This window comes from Delphinapterus leucas, chromosome 13, assembly GCF_059928025.1.
Source record: "Delphinapterus leucas isolate spDelLeu-1000000601 "Yukka" chromosome 13, BTC_Dleu_Yukka2, whole genome shotgun sequence".
NCBI lineage: Eukaryota > Metazoa > Chordata > Mammalia > Artiodactyla > Monodontidae > Delphinapterus > Delphinapterus leucas.
The window spans coordinates 59,930,591-59,953,888 of record NC_143141.1 but is presented as its reverse complement, the minus strand read 5'-3'; the positions used below and the strand labels follow the sequence as shown (position 1 = coordinate 59,953,888).

Genomic DNA, 23,298 nt, shown 5'->3' with positions numbered 1-23,298 from the left:
GATTAAAGTTGCAAGTAATAAAAAAGTTAAAAGTTAAAGTTACTTATATTCAGCTAGGATTGATACGGGCTTTTTAAAAAAATTAATTAATTAATTTAGTCTGTTTTTGGCTGCGTTGGGTTTTCGTTGCTGCATGCAGGCTTTCTCTAGTTGTGGCAAGCGGGTACCACTCCTCATTGCAGTGCGTGGGCTTCTCATTGCAGTGGCTTCTCTTGTGGAGCACCGGCTCTAGGTGCACGGGCTTCAGTAGTTGTGGCGCATGGGCTTCAGTAGTTGTGGCGCACAGGCTTAGTTGCTCCGCGGCATGTGGGATCTGCCTGCCAATGCAGGGGACACGGGCTCAGTAGTTGTGTCTCGTGGGCTCTAGAGCGCAGGCTTAGTAGCTGTGGCGCACGGGCCTAGTTGCTCCGCGGCATATGGGATCTTCCCGGACCAGGGATCCAACCGATGTCACCTGCATTGTCAGGCGGATTGTTAACCACTGCGCCACCAGGGAAGTCCCTCCCTTATACATTTGAAAGTTGACATCTAAAATTTTTCATCAAAAATTTAAATAGTTGTGGGCTTCCCTGTAGAGAACAAATGTATGGACACCAAGGGGGAAAATGGCAGGGGGTGGGGATGGTGGTGTGATGAATTGGGCGATTGGGATTGACGTGTATACACTGATGTGTTTAAAATTGATGACTAATAAGAACCTACTGTATAAAAAAGTAAATAAAATAAAATTCAAAAATTAAAAATAAATAAATGGCTATGGAATTCCTTGGCCATCCAGTGGTTAGGACTCCGCGTTTCCACTACTGGGGGCCGGGGTTCATCCCTGGTCAGGGAACTAAGATCCAGAAAGCTGCTTGGTGCAGTACAGCCAGAAAAAAAAAAAGAAATACTGTAACAATTTGCCCACCATCACAGGTTAAAAAAAAAAAAAAAAGCATGAACAAGCTCCTGTTGAACAGTTTGAAATTTTACGTGATCCTTTTCTCTCCTTGAGCGCTTTTCCATTTTGCTTTCTCTGCAGTATTCTAGCCTAAATGTATTTTATGCTTGAAAAGTTTTGTTTATCATCATATTACTCTGCAACAAAAAGTAAACATAAATTAAAATTTTAAAACACTTTGTATTTCTTGACTTTATAAGGCTCAGTCTTAATTTCTTTTGGATTTATTATAATTATAGTACAATTACTGTAAAAAGTTTGATAATTACTAAACATAACAATACATTTTTACTGGAAATCATCTCTTAACGAGATGGGTGGGGATTCTTCTCACCTTATTTAGTTAACAAATTCTTGCATTAATGTAACTCTTTGCTAGAATGAGAGGGTTTGGTATTGATTCTGCTCCTGATGTTTGTGTTTATAGGTGTAGTTTCTGACAAAATTTTTTCATGTAAGTAGATGAGAATGGTGACGTTTTCCTCATTTATTCGTTTATCAAATATATTTTGAGCTCCTCCTGTGTTATGGAGACTCCTCTAAGTTCTGGTGATAAGCACTGAACAAGCAGAAGTCCCTGCCCTCAGAGTTTACAAGTGTCTCTTTGTTCTTCTGAGTTGTATGTGAAAAATCATATAGCAGTTTTTCATCAAAAGTGATTTTTAATGATTTAGCAGCTGACAATTCAATTATGTCCTACTTCAGTCTTGTTGAAAACAGAGAATTTGAAACCACCAGAGTTGGAAGAGGTTTGTTACCCAGTCATTAGTCATTCATGATCTCATTTTTTGAGAAGCAGAATAAAAAGGCTTTACCAAGACCTAACAAATGACTGTTAATTTTACTTCCTACTCTTTGACCTACGTAGATTGTAGCACTTAGGGGTCTACCAGATGAACGAATAGTTGGAGATTTTGTGTATATATAAATACATAATATCCTATACACGTATGTAATCTCCAACTGGTTTGTATAAATATATAAAGAGATTTATTTATTGCAAAACGAATAAATTATTGTGGGTCTGGCCAGGTGGGATTTCTTCTTCCTCAGGGAAATCTCAGGTTTTTTTTGTTTTTTTTTTTGCGATACGCTGGGCCTCTCACTGTTGTGGCCTCTCCCGCTGCGGAGCACAGGCTCCGGACGCGCAGGCTCAGCGGCCACGGCTCACGGGCCCAGCCGCTCCGCGGGATGTGGGATCTTCCCGGACCGGGGCACGAACCCGTGTCCCCTGCATCGGCAGGCGGACTCTCAACCACTGCGCCACCAGGGAACCCCAAGGAAATCTCAGTTTTGCTCCCGAGATCTTTCATTTGATTGTATGAGACCCACCCAGATTATTGAGGATAATCTCCTTTATTCAGAGTCAGCTGATGGTAATCCCATCTACAAAATACTTTCACAGCAGCACCTAGTTAATATTTGAATAACTAGGGACTATAGCCTAGCCAGTTTGACACATAAAACTAACCATCATAGGGACCTTATTTAAACCAGTATACTCAGAAAGGTTTGGGAAAGTTGAAATAATGTTCATTTAAATATACCTTTGCGGAACTTCCCTGGTGGCGCAGTGGGTAAGAATCCGCTTGCCAATGGAGGGGACAGGGGTTCGAGCCCTGGTCTGGGAAGATCCCACATGCCGCGGAGCAGCTAAACCTGTGCACCACAACTACTGAGCCTGTGCTCTAGAGCCCGCGAGCCACAGCTACTGAAGCCCACACACCTAGAGCCCATGCTCTGCAACAGGAGAAGCCACCACAACGAGAACCCCGCACACCACAGCGAAGACCCAACACAGCCAAAAATATAAAAATAAACCTTTGCATTTTAAATTTAAGTCTGATAAAATGTTTGGATTTTATACCATTTGTGTACTTATATATTTAAATATATATGACATGTAAATTGATATATAAAGTATAATATGAACTGTATTTAAATATATGTACATCAGATTGTTGGAACTGTGGATTTCATTTATTCAATGGAAAATGACTAACAGTAAAACTTTAATGACAAAGCCAGTCCTCATTGACAAAAACCAGGCAGCTAAATCATACTTTCTGTCAGTCTTTTTCCAATTTTAATAAATGAGTACTGTGCATCCCCAAGGCAACCATCTCCTTCTGAATTCTAAGATAGATTCCTGGATAATGCTCAGAGCCTTGCTGTGATGAACTAAGGCCATCAGCATTTTTTGCAGACTCTGTTTTTTTTTATCTTGGGACTGTTCAGGAGTGTTTTTTTTTTTTAATAAATTTATTTTATTTTTGACTGCGTTGGGTCTTCGTTGCTGCACGTGGGCTTTCTCTAGTTGTGGTGAGCAGGGGCTACTCTTCACTGCAGTGCACGGGCTTCTCATTGCAGTGGCTTCTCATTGCGGAGCATGGGCTCTAGGCGCACGAGCTTCAGTAGTTGTGGCTCACAGGCTCAGTAGTTGTGGCGCACGGGCTTAATTGCTCCGCAGCATGTGGGATATTCCCGGACCAGGGCTTGAACCCGTGTTCCCTGCATTGGCAGGCGGATTCTTAACCACTGCGCCACCAGGGAAGCCCAGGAGTGGTGTATTTTTTTATTACCATCCAGGGGTTGTAAAAAGTGAAGTCTTTAAGTATAAATTGTTCATATATCTGTCAGTTGATCAACAGGTAGATATGTGATGCCATAGTCTCAAATATTTCTGAATTCATAACATGCTAACATTGGCCAAAATACCCCAATTCTATTACCACACTTTGCTGTGACTAAAGTATGTGTAAGACACAAAACCGTATTCTGCGAATTTCTGATATCTTTATCGTGTCCCTGTTTTGTCACCAGTGGTCTCCTTGTTTGGTGCTCTGCTGGTTTTTACTCCCTTGGGCTGTGCTGTACTTTAAGATTTAGAGTGGTGGAGAGGTAAGAGAAGAGCGGTGGAGATGAGAAAAGAAGGATCCTGTGCTAGTTCTCAGGCTAGTACATGTGGAATTTGATCTAAAAGTTGATTTCCTTAAACCTGTGTTTCTGTGTATCCCTTACAATGTCTTGTGTACCCTTAGAAGTGTTCAGGCTCACCTTTTGAAGACTTCTGTTAACACTATACCACTTTTCCTGGGCCTTGCTTTTTTCTTATCTCGGAGATCCTTCCATATCTGTATGTACTTTAATGGCTGCATTGTATTCCACAGTTTGATGTTTTTACTATAATTTAACCAGTCTGTACTGGTGGAGGATTGCGTTTTTTATCTTTTGCTGTCAAATAGTTCTGCAGAGTACATTATCATTTAGCACATGTTATGAGCACAGCATCTATATTTAGGATAGATTCCTAGAATTGCAGTTGTGGGATCAAAAGATTATGCATTGTAATCTTTTTTTTATTATTTTATTATTATTATTATTATTATCTTTCGGTACGCGGGCCTCTCACTGTTGTGGCCTCTCGCATTGCGGAGCACTGGCTCCGGATGCGCAGCCTCAGCAGCCATGGCTCGCTGGCTCAGCCACTCCGCGGCATGTGGGATCTTCCCGGACCGGGGCACGAACCTGTGTCCCCTGCATCGGCAGGCGGACTGTCAACCACTGCGCTACCAGGGAAGCCCTGTAATCTTGATAGATATTGCCAAATTGCCTGCCTCAGCCAGGGTGTCAGTTTAGACCTGTCAGCAACAAATAAGTGTCTATTCCCTCCCACCCGTACCAATATAGTTTACTATCAGGCCTTTGATCTTTACTTAACCTAATAGGTAAAAAATGATACCTTGGTATAGTTTTATTTTACATTTCTTATGAAAATGTGGCTTTCTTATAAAAGCCACTTTTGTTTCCTTTTCTGTGAACTGTTTATATCATTTGCCTTTTTTATATTGAGTAACTTCTGCTAAATTAATGTGTAGTGGAAAAAATCTTCAGTTAACTCAATAAATACGGTTTTGTTTGTTTGTTTTTTTGGAATCCAAGCTCTCTTTATTTTTGAACTACATTTATGTTTTGCTTTGCCCTTATCTAAATTTTTTTCACAAAGTGTCTGTGGGTGGTGAGCTTTCTAAATCTTACCGTCATACTTAATGCTAGTTTGTCTCTTTATAGAATTCTAGGTTCAAAATAGTTTCCTCTCAGAACTTTGAAACAATTAACTCCATTGTCTTCTGGAATCCAGTGTTGTTGATAACAACTCTGATGTCAATATAATTCTTATTCTTGATGTCAGTATAATTCTTATTCTTGTAATTCTTCTTATTCTTAACATGTTTTTCCCTCTGGAAAAACACAGCTTTAGAATTGGCCTTCTGAAATCTTGCCAGAATATGCCAGAATATTGTCTGCATGTTGCACTTACTTCAGTAAACCATTCTGTGTGTTTTTGGTGAATGTGTTGGAGTGAGGGAGGACCTGTAATTTGTTTTCAGCTCAGGGATGTTTTCTTCTAGGATTTCTATTTCTTCGTTGTCCTTCTATTGTCTCTCTTTCTGGAATTCCTAGTAACAAAAGTTGTGACTTCTGTTAACTGATCTCATTCTTTTCATTTCTTAGGCCTTTGTAGCTTACTGGAAGAATTCTTTTTTTTTTTTCTTTTTTGGAAGAATTCTTTGATTTAGTACTCCAGCTCACTTATTTGATCAACAGCTGTATCTATTCTGAATTTATTCAGCTCAGTTGTTGAAACTGTAATACTTCTAAGAGTAATACTAAAGAGAGAAGGGGAAACACAAACAACAACAGAAAGTTACCCTGGTATTTGAAGAACCTTTTTTTGTGCTTTGACCACAAATTTTATTAGCAGGGATAAGGCTAAACATCTTTGATTTCTAGATATCTGTTGTGTATTCTTCTGAACTTTGACATTATGAGAACATAGCCCATAGATCTGTTGTATCTTAGTCTATAAAGTATTTAGGTGCCTAGACCTCAGCCTTTCTCTCTCTCTCTATTTTATTTTTAACATTTTATTTATTTTATTTTCTGGCTGCACTGCACAGCATGTGGGATCTTAGTTCACCATCCAGGGAGCAAACCCACGCCCTTTGCAGTAGAAGCGTGGAGTTTTAACCACTAGACTGCCAGGGAAGTCCCAACACTTTCCTTTTTTTGAATCCAGGTCCAAATGTGGCTAATCTGAGACACTGAGCCCTAACTCTGCCCCTGGAGAAACTTCTCAGTCTTTTCCAGGCAGCTACTACCAGTTGATTGGAGTTGGCACGAAGATCTATTTTCTGTCACTGCATTAAACGTAATAAACATTGGGCTTCCCTGGTGGTGAAGTGGTTGGGAGTCCACCTGCCGATGCAGGGAACACGGGTTCGTGCCCCAGTCCAGGAAGATCCCACATGCCGTGGTGCGGCTGGGCCCGTGAGCCATGGCCGCTGAGCCTGCGCGTCCGGAGCCTGTGCTCCGCAACGGGAGAGGCCACAACAGTGAGAGGCCTGCGTACCGCAAAAAAAAAAAAAAAAAAAAGTAATAAACATTCATTTATAAGGACATTTTTCTCTTGCTATTTTATAATGTTTTTATTTTTGTGAATGACATTTTACAGTTAGTAGTTATGGCAAGTTTATGTCTCATTAACCTGATTATTATCAACTGTAAATATTACAGAGGTTTATTATTTGGCAAGTTAATTATGTTTTATGATACACATTTTCTTATTGATCTGTTACTTTGAATGTTAATGATTGCTATTATCTTTTTAAACAAAGCAAGTACTATATTACTACTTTAAAATTGATGTCACATTGCTTTTTGATTATTAAATGAGGCATTCCAATAATTAGATATTCTTAAGCTTCTCTAAAGGCTTTGTGTTAGCTTTACTTAATTTGTGGGATGGAACGATATAGACTTCATGTTTTATATTTTCATATGACTGGTTGAATGAATATCATTTTTGTAGTCAGAGTAGCTTATCTAAAATTTTCCACAGGTTATCATTAAAAAAATCTTTCCACTGAAGTATAGTATAGATATTGAATTCTGTAGCTTCCTACTACTACCTCTGTTTCTGCTAGTGCTTTTACCTTTACATATTGTCTTTATTTAGAACAGCCCAAAGTATGTTTTCATTAGCATTTCAGACTCTAGAATTTTAAATCTGGAAGGACCCTATACATAATCTGTTTAAACTCTCTGTTTTATAGCTGAGTTCTTTTTTTTTTTTTTGCTGTACGCGGACCTCTCACTGTTGTGGCCTCTCCCGTTGGGGAGCACAGCCTCTGGACACGCAGGCTCAGTGGCCATGGCTCACGGGCCCAGCCACTCTGTGGCATGTGGGATCTTCCCGGACCGGGGCACAAACCCGTGTCCCCTGCATCGGCAGGGGGACTCTCAACCACTGCGCCACCAGGGAAGCCCTATAGCTGAGTTCTTGACCCAAGGTTACCTAGCTGGACTAATGATCTATCCTCTGATTCCTGTTTTTCTACACTTTCTTTTATTTATCTCTAAAATTTATTTTGGAGGAGATAAATATGACTGTACTTCATTTTATGTTTGTCCAATTTGGCCTTGTGAAAAAAGGAGTTTTGGAGTCGGACCTGGATATTAATGCTGGTTCTATCATTTAGTAGCCTTGGGCACATTAGTTAACCTTGCTGAGCCTTAGTTTCTTCATCTTTACAAGGGGCTTAATAATACTTTCTACCTATTACCCTCCCTGTCTTGAGAGTTGTTGTAGGAATTAAATGAATAAAGTGTCTGGCAGATCATGAGGTGTACAGAAAATGGTAGCTTTTTGAATCAGTGTCACTGAAAGAAACAGAAACCAATCTGGATTTGGTCTATTACTGGGAATTAAGTGCTTCCCAAATGGTGGAATGGTTGAAGGAACATATCCTAGGCTGGGCCTCTGGAAGACTCCCATAACAGTATAAAGACCTGACCCACGTGGGAAGGTGGTCCCTCTGGAGCCAAGCTAGCAAGCACCATGCTTTTTTGGTTGCCCCTCACAGCCAGGAAGTTGGAAAATAGTCAGCTGAAGCCTCAGTCCAGGTTTTTAGAGGTCATATCAAGAAGCTGCTGATGCCTGCCGCATTCTTGACACCTAGGAACTTGGAGAATGGACATTGCTGCATAAAAGCCTCCCTTTCAACTTTGCTAATGGCTAATAGTCTCAGGAAGATGGCCCCTGTCTCATAGCCTCCCAGTCCATTGCATGCCAGTTCCCATGCACAACTCGGGGTGCTTGGGAATCTGGGAGCTAATTTTAAGCTTTCTGATCTCTGCAAAGGGAAGGAAGGAGGTTGAGAAAATCCAAATATTTACTGTAGTGGTATTAAGCTGGATAGTAGTGATGGTGGTGGATAAGGATTATTATTGCTGTGTTCAGTATACCTCATTCAGAATTATATATCAAGTGGGTGATATTCTAGAACTAGAACTGGAAATTCCAAATCCGTTATTTTCAGTGGGCTATACTCCCTCTAATATCTTATTCTTTATTCGTTAAGTAAATAATTTACTGAGCATCTCAGTATGAGCAGATGGCTGTTCTGGATGCTCTGAATGTTTACAATGACCAGACACTGTCCCTGCTCTCAGAAAGGCTTAGTCCTGTAGGTTACAGATGTAGGCTGTTTTACTGAAGCATAGCAAATGCTGTGGTAGAGGTGACATAGCCAGGAAGGACTCCTGACCCCTAGCAGGGGGGGCTTCTAAAGTGACACCAGATCTTTTTAGGAAGTGATCATTCGCAAATTAAAGTACCCCAATTGCCTATACATTTTATAAAAGAGTAAAGAGAACTGTTTTCATAACAAGTTTTGGTAAGAACAGGACAGTATAGATGGGAGATTCTTCTTGTAAAGAGATGGAGAGGATACTTAAGAGGAGAACATCTTCTTGGATCTGGCCAGTTTTGTTGTGGAGCTGAGGTAGGAGGCATCTTTGATGGCCCCCTCCATCACCTGTTTATCATCTTCACCTGGAGGGCTTCCAGGGGCCATATTCCTTCCCTGGAGATTCAAGCAGGCACCCATAGCATAACTCACACTCTAGGCCTACACTCCAGATGTTCAGATGTTCTCTAACCCTTTCCCCTATTATCTTCAGTTTCTTTGTCCAAGATGTGAGAAGGGGCTCCTTACATTTATTCTATGTGTTTACTGCACGTATAGGATAAAAAGTAATAAACAAAAATTTAAGGCACTGAAAAGGGCCTTATTTGTTCATTTTCCATTTTTCTTAGCATTAATAAATGTACATTTTTTTACAATGTTTTGTTTGATTTTAATTTTGTGCAGTCTTTTAAATTTTTTTAAAATTTATTTTGCTGAAGTATAGTTGATTTACAGTGTTGTGTTAGTTTCTGGTGTACAGCAAAATGATTGTTATACATATATATGTTATATTCTTTTTCACATTCTTTTCCATTATGGTTTATTACAGGATGTTGAATGTAGTTCTAATTTTGTGCAGTCTTTAAGCTTAATTAAGATATCTTTGCTCTGTTGGTTGTAAATCAGTATTATTTTATCTGGCCTTTTGTTCACAGACTTTGCTTTTCAGTAAATGTGATAATAACCTATATTGTATACCAAAAGAGATTTTAACACTTTCAACCCATCAATACTTTATCTTTGAGAAGGAAGGAAAACTAACATTTTTCTTAAAAATTGTTTATTTATTTATTTATTTACTTATTTATGGCTGCGTTGGGTCTTGGTTGCTGTGCACGGGCTTTCTCTGGTTGCGGTGAGCGGGGGCCACTCTTCGCTTCAGTGCGTGGGCCTCTCACTGCGGTGGCTTCTCCTGTTGTGGAGCACAGGCTCTAGGTGCATGGGCTTCACTAGTTGTGGCACGTGGGCTCAGTAGTTGTGGTGCACAGGCTTAGTTGCTCCATGGCATGTGGGACCTTCCTGAACCAGGGATCGAACCCGTGTCCTCTGCATTGGCAGGTGGATTCTCAACCACTGCGCCACCAGGGAAGCCCCCAATTTTTTAATACATTTTTAAAAATTAATTAATTAATTAATTTGGCTGTGTTGGGCCTTAGTTGCTGCTCGTGGTATATTCGTTGCAACATGGGATCTTTCGTTACAGTGCATGGGCTCTTCATTGTGGCACGCAGGTTTCTCTAGTTGCAGCGTGCGGGCTTCTCTGTAGTGTGGCACGTGGGCTCCAGAGCACACGGGCTCAGTAGTTGCAGTGCGCAGGCTCTCTAGGTGTGGCATGCGGGCTCAGCAGTTGTGACATGTGGGCTCTCTAGTTATGGCAGGCAGGCTTGGTTGCTCCATGGCACGTGGGATCTTAGTTCCCTGACCAGGGATCGAACCCACATCCCCTGCACTGGACCACAAGGGAAGTCCTGAAAACTAACAATTTTGAACTCTGTGTTTCAGATGGTACACTAGACACATATTCATTTTGTTCTTTTAATCGTCACTACTAGAATTTGTTAATTTAGGTTGTTATTAGCTCTATTTCTACAGTGGCCCAAAGAGAAGTCAGTAACTTACCAAAAGTCATAGCAACATTTAGTGGAATTAGAATATGAGCTCTTCCACTGCCGGTGACGGCCTGCGCTATGCTGAGTACTCGCCGTCCCCGACCAAGTGGTTGGACGCTGACATTGACCAGGGACTGGCAAGGAGTTCTATAGCTGTGGGGCTGGGTATTGCAGCTCTTGGATTTGTAGGTTGCTACACTTTTCAAATCTGGGAACCTCTAGGAGAAGTAATCACAGAAACTGCAAAGAAGATTTCAACTCCTATAATTAAACTCAGGGTCAAAAGAACTGCAAGTGGACACCTTCAAGATGGCAGCGGAGTAAGACGTGGAGATCACCTTCCTCCTCACAAATACATCAAAAATACATCTACATGTGGAACAACTCCTACAGAATACCTACTGAAGGCAGAAGACCTCAGACTTCCCAAAAGGGAAGAAACTCTCCACATACCTGGCCATGTGGCTCACAGGATCTTGGTGCTCTGGCTGGGTGTCAGGCCTGAGCCTCTGAGGTGGGAGAGCCGAGTTCAGGACAGTGGTCCACCAGAGACCTCCCAGCTCCACGTAATACCAGTCAGCGAGAGGTCTCCCAGAGATCTCTGTCTCAATGCTAAGACCCAGCTCCACTCAATGACCAGCAAGCTCCAGTGCCGGACACCCCGTGCCAAACAACTAGCAAGATAGGAACACAACCCCACCCGTTAGCAGAGAGGCTGCCTAAAATCATAATAAGTTCACAGACACCCCAAAACACACCACCGGACGCGGTCCTGCCCACTAGAAAGACAAGATCCAGCCTCATCCACCAGAACACAGGCACCAGTCTCCTCCACCAGGAAGCCTACACAACCCACTGTACCAACCTTACCCACTGGGGGCAGACACCAAAAACAATGGGATCTATGAACCTGCAGCCTGCGAAAAGGAAGACCCCAAACACAGTAAATTAAGCAAAATCAGAAGACAGAGAAATACACAGCAGATGAAGGAGCAAGGTAAAAATCCACCAGACCAAACAAATGCAGAGGAAATAGGTAGTCTACCCGAAAAGGAATTCAGAATAATGATAGTAAAGGTGATCCAAAATCTTGGAAATAGAATGGAGAAAATACAAGAAACGTCTAACAAGGACCTAGAAGAACTAAAGAGCAAACAATGATGAACAACACAATAAATGAAATAAAAATTCTGTAGAAGGAACCAATAGCAGAATAGCTGAGGCAGAAGAACGGATAAGTGACCTGGAAGATAAAATAGTGGAAATAAGTACCGCAGAGCAGAAAAAAGAAAAAAGAATGAACAGAATTGAGGACAGTCTCAGAGACTTCTGGGACAATATTAAACGCACCAGCATTTGAATTATGTGGGTCCCAGAAGAAGAAGAGGAAAAGAAAGGGACTGAGAAAATATTTGAAGAGATTATAGTTGAAAACTTCCCTAATATGGGAAAGGAAATAGTTAATCAAGTCCAGGAAGCACAGTGTCCCAGGCAGGATAAATCCAAGGAGAAACGTGCCAAGACACATATTAATCAAACTATCAAAAATTAAATACAAAGAAAAAATATTAAAAGCAGCAAGGGAAGAGCAACAAATAACATACAAGGGAACCCCCATAAGGTTAGGGAATCCCCATAAGGTTAACAGCTGATCTTTCAGTAGAAACTCTGCAAGCTAGAAGGGAGTGGCAGGACATATTAAGGTGATGAAAGGGAAAAACCTACAACCAAGATTACTCTACCCAGCAAGGATCTCATTCAGATTTGACAGAGAAATTAAAACCTTTACAGACTCAGCTCAATAACAAAAAAACAAACAACCCAATCCAAAAATGGGCAGAAGATCTAAATAGACATTTCTCCAAAGAAGATATACAGACTGCCAACAAACACATGAAAGAATGCTCAACATCATTAATCATTAGGGAAATGCAAATCAAAACTACAATGAGATATCATCTCACACCAGTCAGAATGGTCATCATCAAAAAATCTAGAAACAATAAATGCTGGAGAGGGTGTGGAGAAAAGGGCAGACTGTTGCACTGCTGGTGGGAATGTGAATTGGTACAGCCACTATGGAGAACAGTATGGAGGTTCCTTAAAAAACTACAAATAGAACTACCATATGACCCAGCAATCCCACTACTGGGCATATACCCTGAGAAAACCATAATTCAAAAAGAATCATGTACCAAAATATTCACTGCAGCTCTATTTACAATAGCCTGGAGATGGAAACAACCTAAGTGCCCATCACCGGATGAACGGATAAAGAAGATGTGGCACATATATACAATGGAATATTACTCAGCCATAAAAAGAAATGAAATTGAGCTATTTGTAATGAGGTGGATAGACCTAGAGTCTGTCATACAGAGCGAAGTAAGTCAGAAAGAGAGAGACAAATACCGTATGCTAACACATATATATGGAATTTAAGAAGAAATAAATGTCATAAAGAACCTAGGGGTAAGACAGTAATAAAGACACAGACCTGCTGGAGAATGGACTTGAGGATATGGGGAGGGGAAAGGGTGAGCTGTGACAAAGCGAGAGAGAGGCATGGACATATATACACTACAAAACGTAAGGTAGATAGCTAGTGAGAAGCAGCCGCATAGCACAGGGATATCAGCTCGGTGCTTTGTGACCGCCTGGAGGGGTGGGATAGGGAGGGTGGGAGGGAGGAAGATGCAAGAGGGAAGAGATTTGGGAACATATGTATATGTATAACTGATTCACTTTGTTATAAAGCAGAAACTAACACACCATTATAAAGCATTATACCCCAATAAAGATGTTAAAAAAAATAAAATGAAAACAAACAAAAAAAACCTTTACAGACAAGCAAAAGCTAAGAGAATTCAGCACCACCAAACCAGCTGTACAACAAATGCTAAAGGAACTTCTCTAGGCAGGAAACACAGAGAAGAAAAAGACCTACAATAACAAACCCAAAACAATTAAGAAATGGGAATAGAAACATACATATTGATAATTACCTTAAATGTAAATGGATTAAATGCTCCAACCAAAAGACATAGACTGGTTGAATGGATACAAAAACAAGACCCATCTATGTGCTGTCTACAGGAGACCCACTTCAGACCTACGGATGCATACAGACTGGAAGTGAGGGGATGGAAAAAGATATTCCGTGTAAATGGAAATCAAAAGAAAGCTGGAGTAGCAATTCTCATATCAGACAAAATAGACTTTAAAATAAAGACTATTAGAAGAGACACAGAAGGACACTACATAATGATCAAGGGATCAATCCAAGAAGAAGATATAACAATTGTAAATATTTATGCACCCAACATAGGAGCACCCCAATACATAAGGCAAATACTAACAGCCATAAAAGGGGAAATTGACAGTAACACCATCATAATAGGGGACTTTATAAGTTTATTTATTTTTTATTTTTATTTTTGGCTGTGTTGGGTCTTTGTAGCTGTGCCTGGGCTTTCTCTGGTTGCGGCGAGCGGGGGCTACTCTTTGTTGCGGTGCGCAGGCTTCTCATTGCAGTGGCTTCTCTTGTTGAGGAGCATGGACTCTAGGCACGCAGGCTTCAGTAGTTGTGGCATGCGGGCTTAGTAGTTGTGGCACATGAGCTCTAGAGTGCAGGCTCAGTAGTTGTGGCGCATGGGCTTAGTTGTTCCGCGGTATGTGGGATCTTCCTGTACCAGGGCTTGAACCCGTGTCCCCTGCTTTGGCAGGCAGATTCTTAACCACTGTGTCACCAGGGAAGTCCCAAATTCATCTTTCTTAACATAGTTTTTTTCCCCATGATCTCTTGCTTTGTCTTGTGTTTTTTTTCCCCTCATGGACCCAGTGTATAATACTTACAGTAGTCTTTATTTTAAATTTATTTATTTTAAAAATTTATTTATTTATTTATATTATTTTTAGCTGCATTGGGTCTTCGTTGCTGCATGCAGGCTTTCTCTAGTTGCGGCGAGCGGAGGCTACTCCTCGTTGCGGTGTGCGGGCTTCTCTTGCGGTGGCTTCTCTTGTCGCAGAGCACGGGCTCTAGGCGTGCGGGCTTCAGTAGTTGTGCCTCACGGGCTCCAGAGCGCCGGCTCAGTAGTTGTGGCGCACGGGCGCAGTTGCTCCGTGGCATGTGGGATCTTCCCGGACCAGGGCTTGAACCTGTGTCCACGGCATTGGTTGGCGGCTTCTTAATCACTGCGCCACCAGGGAAGTCCCGGCAGATGGATTCTTAACCGCTGGGCCACCAGGGAAGTCCTACAATAGTCTTTAAAGCTGCATGAATATTTTCACATTGTGGAGATTTGTGAGTCTTTGTGTGGCAAGGCTGTAAAAATAGCTGGTTAGCCCAACTTGCTTTATATTTAAGAGTATCGGTTAATTCATGAGGGTGAAACTGCAACTCCTGAGAGGAATTAATTTCAACCTGGTAGAAAATTATTGAAGGTTATGTGTTAGAAAGACATCTCTTGTGATAATAAATAAAAGATTTTATTTCCTGTTTTTTTTAATAATTGTTTTTGCCTTTAAGGTGTAATATGGTTGACTCCTTTGTTGCGTTTTCATAGTTCAAGGAGCAAATCCATTTTTTCTTTTGTTGAGGTTGTTTTCAGATTACTCAGTCCTCTACAGTTAAAGAAACAGTTTCCATATTCTTCCCTATTTGAAAAGACTTTTTAAAAACTTGCTCAGTGCTGTATATCTTTTTTTTTTGTATATCTTTTCATATAAATTACTATAAACAGGACAGCAAAGGATGACAGAATTAAATGAAATTGTTAGAAATTATGAAGCTCATTAGTGTAAGGCTCTCAGGAGTGAAGATACTGCAGAAAATGTGTGTAAGAAATGTTGTTGTAATCCTGTATTCTGTGATTCATTCTTATTTCTGTTTTGTCTATGCTAGACTATAAATTTTCTGACCCTTGGTTTCCTGAGTGTTCCAAGCTTTGAAAAATATGATATCCTGTAGTATGAGGTGGCCCATGTTTCTTATATTGGTAATTCATATATCACATAATTCACAACTTTAAATCGCATGTACCATTGTAGAATTATTTTAGATTATTTAGTAGTTTACAGGAAAAAATTAGAAAAATGCTTCAGTTACTGTGTAGCAAATACATTTTCATGAATTTATCTGTCTTTTCTTAGTGGAATGATTAGATCAGAGTGCATGTACAGTTTTTAAGATTTTTAATAAGTGTTCCTAAAGAGTCTTCCAGAAAGTATGAATCATTTTACTTTCATACTTTGCTGTCATTTAGTCTTCTATATTTTCTTGTAGAAGTTTTTTTTTTTTTTTTGTGGTACGCGCGCCTCTCACTGCTGTGGCCTCTCCCATTGCGGAGCACAGGCTCCGGACACGCAGGCCCAGCAGCCATGGCTCACGGGCCCAGCCACTCCGCGGCATGTGGGATTCTCCCACACTGGGGCACGAACCTGTGTCCCCTGCATCAGCAGGCGGACTCTCAACCACTGTGCCACCAGGGAAGCCTTTAGTTACTTTTTGTGTTATGGTACAAGGTGTCCATGCTAAGTTCCTTTGGGGGGTGCATGCATATTCAGTTGCTCCAGCACTGTTTGTTGAAAAGACTATCCTTTCTCCATTGCATTGCTTTTGTGCCTTTGTCAAATCAATTGGTCATATATGTGTGGCTCTGTTCTGGCCTTTCTGTTCTGTTCCATTGATCCACCTGTTACTCTTTTCACCATCAACACACTTTGGATTATTTTAGCTTTCTAATACTTCTTGAAATCAAGTAATGTTAGCCCTCCAACTTTGATTTCTCTTTGTTAGAGTTGTTTTGGCTATTCTAGATCTTACGCATTTTTATATAAATTTTAGAATCAGCTTGTCAGTTTTTACAAAAAGTCTGCTTGGATTTTGATTGGGATCGCATTAAATCCATTGATCAATTTGGGGCAGAATTGACATCTTCACAATACTGAGTCTTCTAATCCTTGAACACATAGATCACTGGTTTCTTCCTTTTTATTGTTGAGTAGTATCCCTTTGTGTGGATGTATCACAATTTGTCTACTCATCTGTTGATGGATATTTCAGTTGTTTGCAGTTTTGGGCTATTACAGACAAAGTTGCTTTGAACAGTTGGTGCAGGTCTTTGTACAGACATACATTTCTTCTTGGTTTGTACTGGCGTGGCCTTATCATATGGTCTGGATATTTTTAGCCTTTTAGGAAACTGCAACTGTTTGCAAAAGTGATTGTACCATTTTACATTCTAATCTGCAGTGTAGGGGAGTTCTGGTTTCCTCACATCATTGCCAGCACTTCATAAGGTAAGTCTTTTTAATTTTAGGCCTCCTAATAGGTATGTAGCCGTCATTGTAAATTTTACCTTCTTGTGTCCTGGGTATTTTTATGCTCCTGTAAATCTTCTTGACCCTTGTTCTGTGATGCACTTAAGTTACTTGGAAACAGTTCGGTCCTTTTGGTTGTTGCGTTTATGAATTAATGTACATTGGTTAAGTGGATACAGAGCAGTCAGTGCTCAGTCTAGGGCTTTAATTGTTCCCAATTACTTAGGCAAGGCCTTTCTGTGTACTCTACCCAATACACCGTGAATTATCAGTGTTACCAGTGTGGCTGTTTGCAAACAAACACTGTTCGTGGCCCCGTGTGAGCACTGTGCACTGTTCTCGCTGATTCTTTCCCTGTTTTATGGCAGTTTCCTCACATGCATTCACTGATGGGTGCTGTGCTCGAGGATCACCGTCTGTGATCTCCAGGTTTTCTCACTCTGGTACTCTGGTACTCTATCTTTTGAACTCTAGTTGCCTTGGTCTCCCTGGTCTCTCACCTTCGTCTCCTCACCTCTGGGAGTCTGCCAGGCTCTGCCTCAGTTTCCCCTCCTTCACTGTTGCCTGGAAACTCTGCCACGGCAATAAGTAAGGGCCAGTGTTAGGGCTCGCCTTGTTTGTTTTCTGTCTCTCAGGGGTCACTGTTCTTCATTGCCTGATGTGCCCGTGGCCTGATGCTTCATGTATTTTTTTCTGCTTTTAAACTTATTTATTAAGTTTTGATTTTGGGGGGTAAATTTGTAAAAACCAAAATTTGTAAATTTTGGTGGTTTCATACGGGTGGGTAGATCTGATCCCTATTACATTGTCTAGAAGGAGAAATCATAATCCTTTTAAAAAATATCTAAAAATCAAGGTATAAAATACAGTGTAATAGGTAAAGTGTGCAGGTCAAGAGATTTTCACAGACGTATACATTTCTATTACTACCACTCAGATTAAGATAGAAAAACTTTCTAATACCTCAGCAGATTCCTTTGTGCCCATTAGTACCCTCTTCCTTCCCCCTTCCCCAGATAACCACTGCTCTGATGTCTACTACCACCCCGTTAGTTTTGCCTGGTTTCTGACTTCATCGCAGTGGAGTACCTATAGTATTTACCCTTTTGCCTGACTTTTTTCACTCAGCACCGTGTCTGTGGGATTCATCTATGTTATTGCTTGTCAGCACCGTGTCTGTGGGATCCGTCTATGTTATTGCTTGTATCACTTGTTCTTTTTTCTGGCCCAGCAGTATTTATTCTCCTGTTGATGGACATTCAAATGGTTTCCAGTTTGGGCTCCTGTGAATAAAATTGCTGAGAACATTCTTTTGGTATACTTAAGCTCTCATTCCTCTTGGATAAATACCAAGGATTGGGAATTGTTGGTTTATGGGGTGGATATAAATATACTTTAGTAGAATATTGCAAACAGGTTTCCACAGTGGTTGACCAATTTTCACTTCCTCTGTCAATTTATGTGAATTCTAGTCGGGCTGTATTCTTTTTTTTTTAAAAAATATTTATTTTATTTGTTTATTCGGCTGCATTGGGTCCTAGTTGCAGCACGCAGGATCTTTTGTTGTGGCGCATGGGCTTAGTTGCCCTGCGGCATGTGGGATCCTAGTTTCCCGGCCAGGGCTCGAACCCAGTTCCCCTGCGTTGGAAGGTGGATTCTCAACAACTGGACCACCAGGGAAGTCCCGGGCTATATTCTTTTCTTTAAAATAAATTTATTTGTTTACTTTGGCGGCTTTGGGTCTTCGTTGCTGTGCGTGGGCTTTCTCTAGTTGTGGCGAGCGGGGGCCGCTCTTCTTTTTTGCCCTGGGAATGGGGTGTAGTTGTGGGGGAAGTAGGTAAAACATGGCAGGTCAGATCATTAGAAGATTTATAAACCATGAGACTCTTTATTAATCAAAGCAAGAGAAATGAGTTGCATTGTGGGAAGATGCTGGCTGCTGTGTCTGAAATGAATGGGAGAAGGGTGGTGGTCTTGTGGTGCCGGAAAATTTGGTTGCTTGTAAATCGTTTTGTTTCTTAAGTTTTGAAATTGACAGCAAACGGAAAAATGCATGGTGGCATGTTAAGGCTGCATAAAATTCCAGATGGACTTTGAATATATTATAAGATTGGGCAGCCTTTGCCAGATGCAGTGTTCTTTGAATAAATAAATGTAAAGCAGAAATAGCTTAAATTTCTGATGGGATCCTAACTTGCTATATAACAACTTATGAGTCATTGTATCTCACAATGTGAAGATAAAATTTCTGTGACAGGTTTCTTAAACCCAATAGAGTAAAAAAAACCTTGCTTTAGCCAGTTCTTGTTTTTCTTTTCAAATTAGACTTCGAGTTAATATTTCTTTTGCATAAGTCAGTTTTTCCTGAATATCTTTCAGGGTGTCTGTGGTGAAAATTTTCTTGATAATACTAAGCTGTTATTTAATTGTCTTTCTGATTCTCTCAGGAGTGTATAGCAGAGTTTTTCCAGGCTTTATGACATGTGATGACTTCATCACTCATGATAATGCATTGTGTGCTTGTGATTTCCAGTATTTTCAAAATTTATTTGTTTTAATTTCTAACACAATATTGGTAGATGTGTTACCAACCAAAACAAAACTTCTTTGAAACCCCTGATAGAATTGAAGAATATAAGGGGTCCTGAGACTAAAAAGCTTGAGAATCGCTGGCATAGGTGTTCTGCCAGAAAAATGTTTTAAAATTAGTGCTTTATAATAATGATTCTTAACTGAGGCTTAACTGGTGTGACTGTACCCTAGAAGTTTTAAATCAGGATTTCCAGGGGTCGGGTCTGGATATCTGTTTTTGGTTGTTTACAAAAAGTGAAAGCAATTTTTAATTTGCTTTAATTTTAACATGATTTGCTTTCTTAATTAGGAACCATTGTCTTAGGAGATAAGAATTGTTTTCCAAATGTCAAAGAAAATTATATGAATTCATTAAAAAATTGTAATAGCAAATTTTAAAATTCAGCACTGTGTTAGGCACTGTGCTAAGCAAATTATGTGCATTATCTTAATTCTCACAATAACCTTATAAGGGAGAAATTATGTCCACGTTTTACAGATGATGAAACTGAGGATTCCAGAGAGTAAATAATTTTGCCCCCAACTAGGAACGGATGGAACTAGACTTTGATTTCAAGTGTGACTCTAAAGCCTGGTATCCCATCCACCTTGTGTTAGATCTGGGAAGAATTGTGGAAAGCACTGGGATGAGATGGGACAGAGCCCTTGAGCAGTAGCCTTTTGATGGTTGCTCTTTGCGGTGTTTCGTGTCATAACTCTGTGAGTCTGTCCTCGCAGCAGCTGATCTGAGTGTTACTGATAATTTTTACCTGGTCTGCTGTGAACATTTCTTGAGGTTCCGTCTCTTCTACCCCATGAGAAAATCAGCATTGATATAAAGATAAATGACCCATCTTTGTTCTCAAGGGACTCTGTGAATCAGATGACTGTTGCACAAAGCATACGGTGACAAGTAAGTACCTTAAGCTTATGTGGGTGCTGCTTTATAGCAAAGAGGAGGGGACTCCTCCACCTGGAGGTTGGTGAAAGTCTCATGGGTTAGGTACCAGAACCTCAGAGACTCCTTTCAACTTTACATGTGATCTTCTTACTTCTATTAACTTTTCATCCACTCCAGTATTCTCCCTGTTTATCTCATGCATTTCTTTATAGAAGCAGTCAGCTCTTGGCGCTTACCTGTTTTTGATCTCCCAGGATGGGCCACTTTACTATTTTGTTCCCTTCCTTTTTTAATCTTCAAACCCAAAATTTAGTTGTATAGTTATAATTATGTATATTTATTTGTATATATTTAGGAAATTAACGTTATACAGAATGCCAGTTGAAATTAATATTTTGGCAAGATGATACAAAGATATGGAGAGAAGGAAGACATAGGTAAATAAATGATTATCGGGACTTCCCTGGTGGTGCAGTGGTTAAGAATCCGCCTGCCAATGCAGGGGACAGGGGTTTGAGCCCTGGTCCGGGAAGATCCCACATGCCGCAGAGCAACTGAGCCCACGTGCCACAACTACTGAGCCTGCGCTGTAGAGCCTGTGAGCCACAACTACTGAGCCCACGTGCCACAACTACTGAAGCCTGTGCGCCTAGAGCCCGTGCTCCACAACAAGGGAAGCCACTGCAATGAGAAGCCCGTGCACTGCAATGAAAGAGTAGCACCTGCTAGCCGCAACTAGAGAAAGCCCACGCACAGCAATGAAGTCCCAACGCAGCCAAAAAATAAATAAATAAATAAAAATTAAAACATAAAAATGATCAACTGTGGTGGTTGTCTCATTAAGGAAAAAAACAGTTTAACATGGATTAAAGTTTCGTTACAGTTTTCCTTCTCTTGAGTCCTATTCACTTTTTATTTGAGGTATTTTTAGGAAGCAGAAAAGAGAGAATAATGTGCTAATTATGAACGAACCAGCCAACTTTGTCCTCCCTTATTGTGACATACATATTTGCTTCAGATTCTTTTAGTGCTGTGTGCATCCCTTCCCAACTCCATTGCTTTCCTGGTTTCCCCATAGGTGAATTGCTATCTCAACTTCAGTGTGTGGTTTTTTTTTTTTTCCATTCGTGTATTTATAGTTTTGTTACATATGTATGTATTTAGAGCATTGTTTTTGCATCTTAAAAAATGGTGTTTTACATACGTGTCCTTCTACAGATTGCTTTCTCGCTCAATATCAAGCTTTTGCGATCTGTCCATATTGATATGTGGTTTCACTCATTAGCTTTTAGCTATTGAGTAGAATCCCATTCCATGACTATGCTGAAATTTATCCATTGTTCTTTTGACTTTTCGCATTTCATTTGCCCCCCCCCCGCCCTTTTTAAGGTTTAGCTTGTTCTCTTTTTGATATAATTTACATGCCATATATAACTTACCACTTTAAAAGGTGTACAATTCAGTGGTTTTTAGTATATTCATAAATTTATGCAACTATAACTATTATTTGATTCCAGGACATTTTTATCACTCCAAAAAGAAACCCCGTACCCATTAGCCGTCCCTGTATTTCCCTCCACTAATCCTCTGGCAACCACCAAGCTACTTCCTGTCTCTGTGGATTTGTCTATTCTGTATTTTTCATATAAATGGCATCCTATAATATGTGACCTTTTGTGTCTTTCACTTTTGTAATATTTCATTTATTATGGGGTTGGCCAGAAAGTTCCTTTGTTCGAACTAATACAGCCTAATACAATGTCTCAAGGTTCATCCACGTTGTAGCATGAATCCGCACTTCATTCCTCTTTATGGCTAAATGATAAATATCCCATTGTATGGATATACTACATTTATTTATCCATTTATCAAACATTTGGGTTGCTTCCACTTTTTGGCAGTTATGAATAATGCTGTATAAACATTCATGTACAGGTTTTGTATTGACACGTTTTCTGTTCTCCTGGGTATACACCTAGGAATGGAATTGCTTGGTTGCATGGCAACTCTGTTCAGCAATTTGAGGAACTGTTGAACTGTTTTACAATGCAGCTGCACCGTCTGACACTTCTATTGATAATGTACAAAGATTACAATTTCTCCACATTTTTGCTTGTTATCTTTTTGATTATAGTCATTCTGGTCAATGTGAAATATCTCATAGTAGTTTTTAAATAATTTTAAAATTTTAAGAAAAATTTATTTCATTTTTATTTTTGGCTGCATTGGGTCTTTACTGCTGCGCGTGGGCTTTCTCTAGTTGCAGTGAGCAGGGGCTACTCTTCGTTGCAGCGCGCGGGCTTCTCATTGCGGTGGCTTCTCTTCTCGCGGAGAATGGGTTCTAGGCACGTGGGCTTCAGTAGTTGGGGCACATGGGCTCTAGAGCACAGGCTCAGTAGTCGTGGCTCACGGGCTGTGGTGCACGGGACTTGTTACTCCGCAGCATGTGGGATCTTCCCTCACCAGGGCTCAAACCACTGCACCACCAGGGAAGTCCTCTCATGGTAATTTTGATTTGCATTTCCCTAGTAACTAATGATGTTGAACATCTTTTCATGTACTAATTGGCTCTTTGTATACCTTTTGGAGAAATGTATTCAGATCCTTTGCCAATTATTTAATTGGGTTGTCTTGGGTTGTCTTCTTTTTTTTTTGTGAATGTTTTTTTAAAAATTTATTTATTTTAATTTATTTTGTTTCTGGCTGCGTTGGGTCTTTGTTGCTGTGTGCGGGCTTTCTCTAGTTTTGGCGAGCAGGGGCTACTCTTCCTTGTGGTGCACGGGCTTCTCACTGTGGTGGCTTCTCTTGTTGCGGAGCACAGGCTCTAGGTGCACAGGCTTCAGTAGTTGCACCACGTGGGCTCAGTAGTTGTGGCTCACGGGCTCTAGAGCGCAGGCTCAGTAGTTGTGGCGCATGGGCTTAGTTGTTCCACGGCATGTGGGATCTTCCCAGACCAGGGCTCGAACCCATGTCCCCTGCATTGGCAGGTGAATTCTTAACCACTGCGCCACCAGGGAAGCCCTGGGTTGTCTTTTTATTGTTATAAGAGTTCTTTATATATTCTGGATACTAGAACCTTACGAGTTACATGATTTGCAAACATTTTCTCCCATTCTATGGGTTGTCTCTTTGCTTTCTTGAGAG

At 40.5% G+C, this 23,298-nt stretch overlaps 1 protein-coding gene across 7 annotated transcripts in view; it reads left to right on the top strand.

Moving 5' to 3' along the window:
• MTA3 (metastasis associated 1 family member 3) overlaps positions 1-23,298 on the top strand; it is a 198,744-nt gene that overhangs the window by 63,636 nt on the left and 111,810 nt on the right. The window contains exon 2 of one of the 7 annotated variants that reach the window (XM_089923235.1): positions 20,121-20,166. The exons of the other annotated variants lie outside the window; for them this stretch is intronic. Coding sequence (XP_089779361.1) covers positions 20,121-20,166 — 46 coding nt within the window. The remainder of the gene's footprint in view (positions 1-20,120; positions 20,167-23,298) is intronic. 7 annotated transcript variants of the gene reach the window in all.